This window comes from Halyomorpha halys, unplaced genomic scaffold, assembly GCF_000696795.3.
Source record: "Halyomorpha halys isolate HHAL.00 unplaced genomic scaffold, Hhal_1.1 Scaffold442.1, whole genome shotgun sequence".
Taxonomy (NCBI): Eukaryota; Metazoa; Arthropoda; class Insecta; order Hemiptera; family Pentatomidae; genus Halyomorpha; species Halyomorpha halys.
This window is the reverse complement of record NW_027108469.1, coordinates 825,955-835,602: the sequence shown is the minus strand read 5'-3', so window position 1 is coordinate 835,602 and position 9,648 is coordinate 825,955. Positions and strand designations below refer to the sequence as shown.

The window sequence follows — 9,648 nt, the reverse complement described above, 5'->3', positions numbered from 1 at the left end:
GTTATTGATTAATATTATAAACAGTAGTAAAGCCAATATACCTATGTAATTTCATTATACTATCTGAAAATTTGTAAACGCTCGCCAGATAAAAATCTCACTATTTGAACCTTTTAATTATTCTTAGGGGACATATGTCCCAGAATAAAGTTATTTTTTCATTTCATTTCATTTCATTTCATTAAAAAGATGAGACGTCGAATAAAATATTAAATTTTCAATTTTAATATCTAGTTTATATGCCAATAGAAAGGTTCCAACTGACAAGAGAGACTTTAATATTACCTAAATATATATTTGAGGCGGGCCTTATACATATGTAACCTGTCTGTTGGTATTATTTGCTGGTCTCCGACACCTTTAATATTGGAGGCAAAAAGGTCCGTATGAAAAATGTATGAGGCACTTATTTCTACTGTAGATCCTTACAAGCCGTAACAATACCAAAGCCTCGAGCCACCTTTCAACTCCGCCATCTAATAACTTATCAAAGACCCTCTAAGAGTTAATATATAGTATATATAATTATACCTTTAAAAATATATAGCAAAATTATTGTACATTTTCAGTATCATACAAGTCATTTTAATTAACTGATGTAGGTATTAAATTTCGATATCAAAGAGGAGTTAAATGAAAGATTTCTAAAAGTGGACAATTAGTCGTAAGTTTTAACTAACTCTTTAATTTATTACAAATATTAATATTCTTACTTGATTAACGAATCAACGTTAATATTCCCATACTCAACAGGGACAATGTTGTAGGCATAGTTTAGCCTACTAAATTCTTAATAGAGTTCATCTTTCTTCGGGCCAAATATTCTGAGTGATATTTTACTTTCTAAAACGTTAACAGAAGAAGGCCGAAAGAGGAGTCCATCTTTCAAAAGATGGGGTTTGTTTTAAGTTTTACATGAAACAAACTAGTTTCTAAATGGATGGAGAATTATAAATTCTCCACAAGAACATTCTGGAGAGATGCGGAAACTTCACCTTCCTCACATTCAATTCGCCTGACAAACAACTGAACTCTGAATGATACGTTTGTTTCATTTCGGCGTTATAGTGAAACTTTGCTGCAAACATTTCGATTGATAATGAAGATCAATAAATAAGTAGGAATTTTTAAATTTTAGAGAAAAAAAAATACGTAAGATTTATTTATTTACCTACTTCTCATCAAGACATTATTTACAACTCTAAGCCTGTATCCGCGACTCTGCTGTCCGGTTTTGGATGCACAGAATGGACCGAGCCAAACTTGCTGAGCGCTTGCCAGCCCATCGTACCCAAGTTCTCTGACTCGATTCCGTTCGTCTGTTATCTTCCTCAGGACTTGGTCTTCGGCCATTCTCGCCAGATGTCCCGCTCACCGTTTGGACTTATTTTAAAAACGGTGACAATGTCGGCAGCTTTGTCAAAGACCATCCTATGAAGGTTTCAGCATTTAAACTAAGCAAGAGCCAGTTCCTGACTTCTAGGAAGTCTCCAGCATTCCGCACCGAAGGTCAGTATGTGTCTAATACACACTAAGATGGACACAAGGTTCCCCTGGTGTCCATCGTATCACCTATATACAGCTATTATCCGACGATGGATTCCAGAATTAATGTTGTTTCTGAAGTTTTCCTGAGTTCCAAGATAGATAAAGTCTTCACCTCCTTTTTCATGTGAACGAGGCATACAGGTTTCAGCGGAATCCCTAATTTTAGCATTCCTACAGTAGAGTTCCTCTCTTGAAACGCTGTCGTAAGCAACCTTAAAAGCTACAAATGAGTGGTGAGTGCTAATCCCGCCCTCAACAATAAATTTCTAAGAGATAACATTTAAGCGGTGGTAGACTTCCCTTGCATAAATTCTGTTTGATAGCAGCCTATTTCCTTTTGGGAAAGGGTAAAAGTCTGGAGCAGTATCCTTGAGAAGATCTTGTAGGCGGTTGAAAGCAGTGAAATCCCATGGTAGTTAAAACATTTCAGGAGAAAAGTTGTTTCGAATCTAAGTATAATCAATTCATTCAAATGTGTGTGATCACTCTGGTTAATTTTTCTTGAATATAATTGGTATCGGTGTACCCTTTGATCAAATCAACTTGTTTTAATATCTTTGATTAAGATAATGATTACATTATTTTTACTATTGTTCCAGAACTGAAGCAAGGTCGGTACGATGAGGACTTGGACAGCGGCACTTCACAGTTCAGGTGGTCCAGTACCTTCTTGGTACTTGCTACAGTACTCGCCCTCCTATGAACTGTACTTCCAGGCAGGGTCCCAGCTACAGCTTCTGTCTCCTCAAAACTTATCTGCTACTTAAATGTGTACTTAACGGGAGTACTTCAGCAGGCTTCATGTCCATTGCTTCTGAAGTTGATATAGAAGAGCGTAATAGACCTCAGAGTACGATATGTCCTGGAAGATAAGCTAGGCTATAATCTGGGTGCTGGTCTCCATGTTCCTATAATATAGATTACTCCAGAAGGTTACACCCTATCTTATTCTCCAGTGTTACGATAGTACAACATGACCTTAGTGTGATAATTTCAAGTGGAAACAAGTTAGAGTTTTCTTCAAGAGCAAGGTGTTAACATCAATTGAGGCGTGGATATGCAAAAGAAGATAAATTTAAGTTTGATAATATTTTAGGAATTTCAAAAATACACATAATTCAGGGCTTTATCCTTTTCTAAAGCTTAAACCAAACTTTTAACGTAAAATTAGATTGAATTTAGTACGTTTTGAGGGCTTAAGTTTCACTTCCAAAAAGAGTTAAATCTCTAAATTAAGTATATTTTCTGATTTCTTCAAAAATTTCCAAATATTGATTTATTCCCGATTGCATCTCCATGAATCATATCTCTTCTATGTTCATATGTTTAGTTCATCGACATTATTTTTGTCAGAATAATTAAAACGAATTGACTTTTTAAAAAAAAAAGAACATTAGAAGCTGGACAAATAAGATATGCTTATATTGAATCATATTGATTAAATATTTTATGAAAATGATTCGATTTTTTCCCCGAATTATTTTAAAGAAATCAGGAATCCATTTGCATTATAAAATTACTGTCTATGATAAAATAAAGACTAGTTTTTATTTCATTATTGCTGATGATATCCGTCATATATAGTATCACAAACTTAAAATTTAATTTTTCTTTTTTAAATATTTTTTCTATTATAAAATATATAAGTTTATTGTTGAATAGTAAACGTTTTCAATGAATATTTAAAATAATTTAAAGGTCTCTCTCTGCATAGAGGTATTTTTGTGATAAAATAATGTAAGAAATAGAACAAAGTATATCCATTATATTAAACGAAATTGACATTAAATTTACTAACATTTCGTTTTTAAATAATTAACAAACAGAATGAAAAAAAAATCATCTAAACTGCAGACAATCTTTACTCTATCCAATGCTACTTTTCGATTTTTTTATATTTTTCAAATTTAAAAATGATGTTGCACTTGAATCTTGCAGGTGCATTAGATATATATTGGTGCATTACTAACAATCCTTCAATCAATTACATGGTACAGGCTATGTTTCTGTAGATCTTAGGTTATCACAATAATCAATGAAATCATCGTAACACAATCATACTTTGGGTCGATTATGCTCTATATTATGTTATATTTTGTCCAAATATTTAGTTGGAAAATTATGTTATTCATTGTGAGGGTTCTCGGGATTAACAGTTAATGGAATTTCATCTTTTAAATATATTATCTACTGTAAAGATTAAAGTTTGAAATGTTTCTTTCATAATAAAAATAAAATACATTAAACATTTTTATTTTTTTTTTTTTATAGGACCTGTTGTAAATTTGAACAAAAAAATGTAAAATAAAAAAAAATATCAACAGGAATATTTAAAATAGCTGAAAGAATACATTTTTGTATATTAATTTCTTTAAATAATTAACAATACGGACATGTAGTGGTTTGAATTTTTTTTTCTTGGTCAAAAATGTTGTAATAATTTACATACATAAGGCTCTAACGTGACAACCCTCATTCTGAACATTTACGATCGTGAATAAAGTTAACAGAAGCCCAACTGCTGCCCGGGATATTCAAATGATGAACTCTTTACCCACTTTTAGGGTTTGGCAAAATAATACAAACCCTTGTCGTAAATTTCCCGCTCCTTGCTTGTTCCGGAGCATAAAGTGTGTTTTTGTCCAAAAAAAAAAAAATAAATAAAAACTAATAAAAAGAAAACATATTAAATAATCTCTTATATTTTGCTATTGTCATAAGATAATCCTAAAACAAAAAAAAAATTACAATAAAATAAATGATAATAAGTATGTATATATATCAAAAAAATGTAATTCTAGTCATTAAGTTTTATTATATGTAATGTGCTAAGTTATATGTGGACTGTTGCCGCTAGGGCAATCCTTCGTTACCTCAAGGTGACAAACAATATACTTATTTTAGATCAATAAAAGTAGTAAAATATTACTATTTTGCAGAACATTTATTTCTTTATTTGTAAATGTAAACATTTGTTCGTATTTTATGGGTATGATTATAATTGATTGTAATAAGCGAAAATATCTCCAATGTTGTAATAATAAATTTATTTGAAAACAAAAAATCTTAATAAAATAATAGACGGAATGTAGGTGTAAAAAAAAGTATTTGGAAAACATTTCTTGCATATATAAAATATTTAGTCATCCATAAAAACAATATTTTACCAATTTTATTCCATAATTTATGTGATATAACACATAAATTATCGAAAGAAATAGTCAACATCTTTCGTTTTTTTTTTTTCCTTTTTAAAAACTAAATTTATTGAATACCCAGTTTTATCATTTCTAACGCAACAGAAAAATCATGTCCAAAATTTTAGTTTATTAATAATATTGTCAATTTTTGGGTTGTATTTAACTTTTACAATATAGTTCCTCCTTTTTTGAGGATTTAAAATTGTATGACCTATATTTTCCTATTTAACATAATTTTTAACCGTATAATGAGAATAAATTAAAACATTATATAATCAATTAACTTTATTTTGTTTCAAAAAAATATTAAAAATGAATAAACAAGTATTTTTAAATATTAGTTTTTTAACTCCAAGGGGGAAGGCAATATTATCCCTTACTCCCGATCTCTCCAATTTAAATGATTCTTTCTCAGAAGCTTTATAATTGGAAATCTTCAAGGATATAAGGTTCCAAGAAAAGAAAAAAAAACAACGAAAGAAAGAACAAAAAAGGAGGAAAGGCCTTTCTAATAAAAATTAAAAACAGAAACTGGAGATATTTTCATTTAATTTTGAAATAAAGTAACTTCCTAAAATGCGAATTTGAAAAGATGTTTTGTATTTATTTGTATATTTAATTACAAAGGACGCTAATATTTTGTATAAAGAAGTCGAAACGGCTTTTTGTCTATTTACCTATGAGGTGATATTGTGATTTTTGTTAAAGCTTGAGCAATGCCATGATTGCGGAAAGCAATTTGTTTTTAATAGTATAATTAATTATTTTAATCAAAAAAAATTTTTTGTTCCTATATTTATTATTTCGAATACATTCCATCGATCTCCATTTCTGTCTTGTTATAAAATTGTTATAGCATAATTTTAAAATAATTTGTAAGTGTACGGCAGGCGAAATTCCTTTTATATTATGCCGCCTGTCTTCTAACTTATTCTTTAGACTGCAACACTTGTATGAAAGTTTTTGTCAGAACACTTTTGTTAATAAAATGTATTGTAAATTTGGGTTTATTTATTTTCTAACTGTTATAATTTCCCATCATCATTGTATAATGTTTATCACGGCATTAAGTACAATAATAAAAAAAAAAAAAAAGTTTTTAAATTAGTGCCCAATGCGTGAATTGACCAAAACATAAATTTTCAGTAACAAAAACAACTGATTGAAAGTCAACAACAGAGTCTATTATAGACAAAACTAGTCAATATTGCAATGGATGAATAAATATAAATTACAACATTTGATGATATTGACAGATTTTTTTTTTCTTTTGTATGAAATATATTTGAATAATGTTTATAGGTTAAATGAAAGATGTTAACAATTATCTTTTAGTTATAAACTTATCAATTACAATCTAGTACTAAAATATTGAAGCTAGAATATGTTAATTTGGTAAAATTTAACTTAGTTAAAACCTCTAAATAGTTAAAGAATTCTATGAAAAAAAAGTATTCTGAAAAAAATTTATCCTCATTTTTTGTCCTGTTCCATTTTTGTTGATTTTTTTATTTAAATTTTAATTTGAAGATAGTGAAATTATTTATGTTTTATTATTTGTTTATTGTTCTCTTTAATTTATTTTTATTGTGCTATTATTTCATTTATTTATATATGTTTTAAATATGTGTTAATGAACTCCCTTACCAAATACTCAACCCAAAATCCTACATGGTATATAATTAAACTAATATCACAGTATTGCATGTAATTTTTGATTAATTTATCTAATAAACTTTTTATAAACAATTTAATCAACGTAGAGTGTTATAACAATAGCAGGTACAACAACTAGCATTTGAGACAAGAACTATCATCTGACTAGTTCCTGAAATGTAACACAGGCAGTAGAAACTTTGGCCTGCATGTCTTAGCCTAAAAAGCTTAGAATGATTCTTATTCTATTTGAATGATAAATATTTTCAGCTTTATTTATACTAAATGTTATTATTAGTTAATTATTTGACTTTACAGCCATGGATGCTTAATAGTATTGGAAACTCTGAATTAGGAGATTCTATTCTCTTCTATAGGACCTATAATAGGTATAGTGAAATCAGAAAAATTGGACTTGATCTTCAGAACAATTATTTAGCTTATTAAAAGGCTCTAATTAGGGAGCTCTCAGTAATTATGCACAACGGGCTACATTGCAAAGAGCCACTAGCAGATAATGTTGACAGATAAATTCATTTTCCATTATGTTGTAAGTTATTACTTAGGTTCGTTTTTTGTTTCTTATTATACCAGTAACCACATTTTAAAAATAAACAAGAATTAAATAAATAATTTAAAAAATTAATATTAGTTTTTATTACAATTCTATGCTTTTTGTATTTCTATATTAGATATTAATAATGAAATTGAAGAGAGTGCAGCTGGATGTTCTACACAGTAAATAGAAACTTCCTGATCAACATAATACAAGGATCTGTGATGAGTTTCCATGGTCATATAGAAGGAAAACTAAGGAGATATTGAAACCGTAATATAACTATTAGATCAAACTTTGGTGTCAAATTGGGAAAAAAAAGCTTGTTGAAGAAAACTGTCCAAGTTGATTCAGAATTTTTTAAAGAATGAGTAACCATTGTCTTGCGAGGATGGCATATGAAGTTATGGTTTAATAATTTCAAATATTTAATATTCATTTAAGTTAATTATTTAAATTATATAACTTTATAATTAATTTGTGTTGCAGCTAGAAAGTTATATTTGTGAGTATAATGAACCTTTTTTAAGTTGCACCTTAGGATTAGAAAAAATACTCACACATATATATTAATTTATTTTAATAAATATGATACTATATATATTTTTTTATTATTAGTAACCTGTTGGAGTTTTGAGTTCTGACAATAACACAGAGAAAATTTCTTTGCTTCCAATGTATTCATATATATTTCATATATAAATTTTAGAAAAAGACTGAATAATACAAAATAAAACGTATAATTCAGCAATTAATTATGCCCTCATCAAACTTTAAAATGCATATTGTTGCTTTAGCTGTAATTCCCCATACTTCAAAAAATCAAAAATGCAATTTTTTTTATTTAAAAAAAAACTTGTCTTAATGATCATTTTGTAAGATACCTTTTGTTCTATTCTTAAACAAACAACATTTATGTATCTTTAAAGACAATGTATCCTTAAGTTGGTTGTTTAGAGATGGTAATGGAGAAAAGTGTGAATAATTAGAATTAGAATCTGACTACTAAAATAACCAGGTGAAGAACTAGGGAGTTTTAAAAGCAGCAGAATATTCATTTGTAAACCTAGGACTTATACAAATACTTTAATACAAACAAACAACAATATAATTAAATTTGATTGGCAAAGACAATTGGCCTGCTCTGAGCAGAGGAGGGATGGCGTACAATTGGCCCTCTGTGGCCGTGGTGCACTTTGTTGGCAGAAAAAAAATTAATAAATAAATTTCACTATCGAAATCCTATACACAACCATCCAACTGAGAAAATCAGATCTATTTAATCAAAAAGATAAATGTATAATAAATTATTTATGAAAAACTAGTAGAAGGGATTCACAAATAGGAAGAATGAGCCTGTTTATCTGCTAATTATATTTCCTAATTTTAACTTTTACTAAATGGAATTTGGTAATCTTGAGGGTAATATATCTATAAATAAATAATTACATGGTATGTGACCCAAATAAGGTCCACCTTAATTTAATTGTTTTTTTTTTTATAACCACTTATTATTTTACTATTTATGTTCATATTTTAAAGAATTTTATGGTTTACTGTTATGCTACATTAGTTTAACTTTCCATTTCTAAAGCTTTATGGGTTTTTAAAAATATTTATAAAAATTCATGGTGCAGGCCTTGTTAGTTACAGTATTTTTAAGTAAGCTTCATCTTTTACACACACACATATATACCCTTTGATTGAAGCTCATTATAGAATAAATTAAAATTATATTGACATTTTAAACACAAAACCATTTCCTATAGTGACTTTTAATTTTTAGTCTAACTCAAAGATTTTTTTTCAATTTATAGCTTGATCAGAATTCTAAATTAAATTATCAATTATCCAAACTAATTTTTACACCTTTCAAACTTTACTAATTTAAAGAGCCATGAATAGAACAACTAGTTTGTTATTTATGATATAAAAAAAGCGGTAAGATAGTATACATAGGGGAAAATTACAAAATATATAACTTAATCTAGACATTACATGCCTGCAGAGCCCATGAAATACATTTACCTATCACAATCCTTTGGACAGTAATAAATAAATTCATAACTACTGAAAATATTAAAATTAAAACATTTGAAAACACTAAGCAACTCAATATCAGCATTGCAAAATTGTACCCAAATGTAATTAATTTCAGATATTGTCTCTTTATTCTAATAGAATTCTGATCATAATTTATAATCACAAACATGTACAATAAGAATTAAAAATTACTGATGGGTTTTATAAGGAACCAGGTCTTATTTAGGGCACTTAACAATCATTATATAACCACGCCAAGAAAATTAAGAATAAGTATATATATGTAATTTTTGGCATATCCGATGTACTGTACATTCTCTGACCTGCTTGCATTACCATTTCAAGCAGAAGCACTTACAGCACTGTAAAGTATGAAGACTTGTCTGCTGCACTTATGAAATAAACATTCTAAATTATAATTACATCATATTTAGTTATTTACAACACAATAAACTTTTGTTGTACATAAATCATTCTTATAATTACTAAGCAACACATGAGGAAATCATAATAAATCAGCCTCCTATGTTAATGCCAATTTTCAAGTGAGTATATGTTCCCCAGTATTGTAAAAATATATTGGACAGTTCGGAGCAGGTTACCTGGTTTGTGTGATTTATTACAGGCCCATCACCATTTAATACA

At 28.4% G+C, this 9,648-nt stretch overlaps 1 protein-coding gene across 3 annotated transcripts in view; it reads left to right on the top strand.

The window, feature by feature from the left end:
• The window catches only part of LOC106682814 (lachesin), a gene marked incomplete at its 5' end in the record, with an annotated part of 178,588 nt that extends 172,849 nt beyond the window's left edge, over window positions 1-5,739 (top strand). For all 3 annotated transcript variants that reach the window (XM_067046820.1, XM_067046821.1, XM_067046819.1), the window contains 1 exon segment: window positions 2,148-5,739. In XM_067046820.1, coding sequence (XP_066902921.1) covers window positions 2,148-2,251 — 104 coding nt within the window.
• Window positions 5,740-9,648: the final 3,909 nt, after the last annotated feature.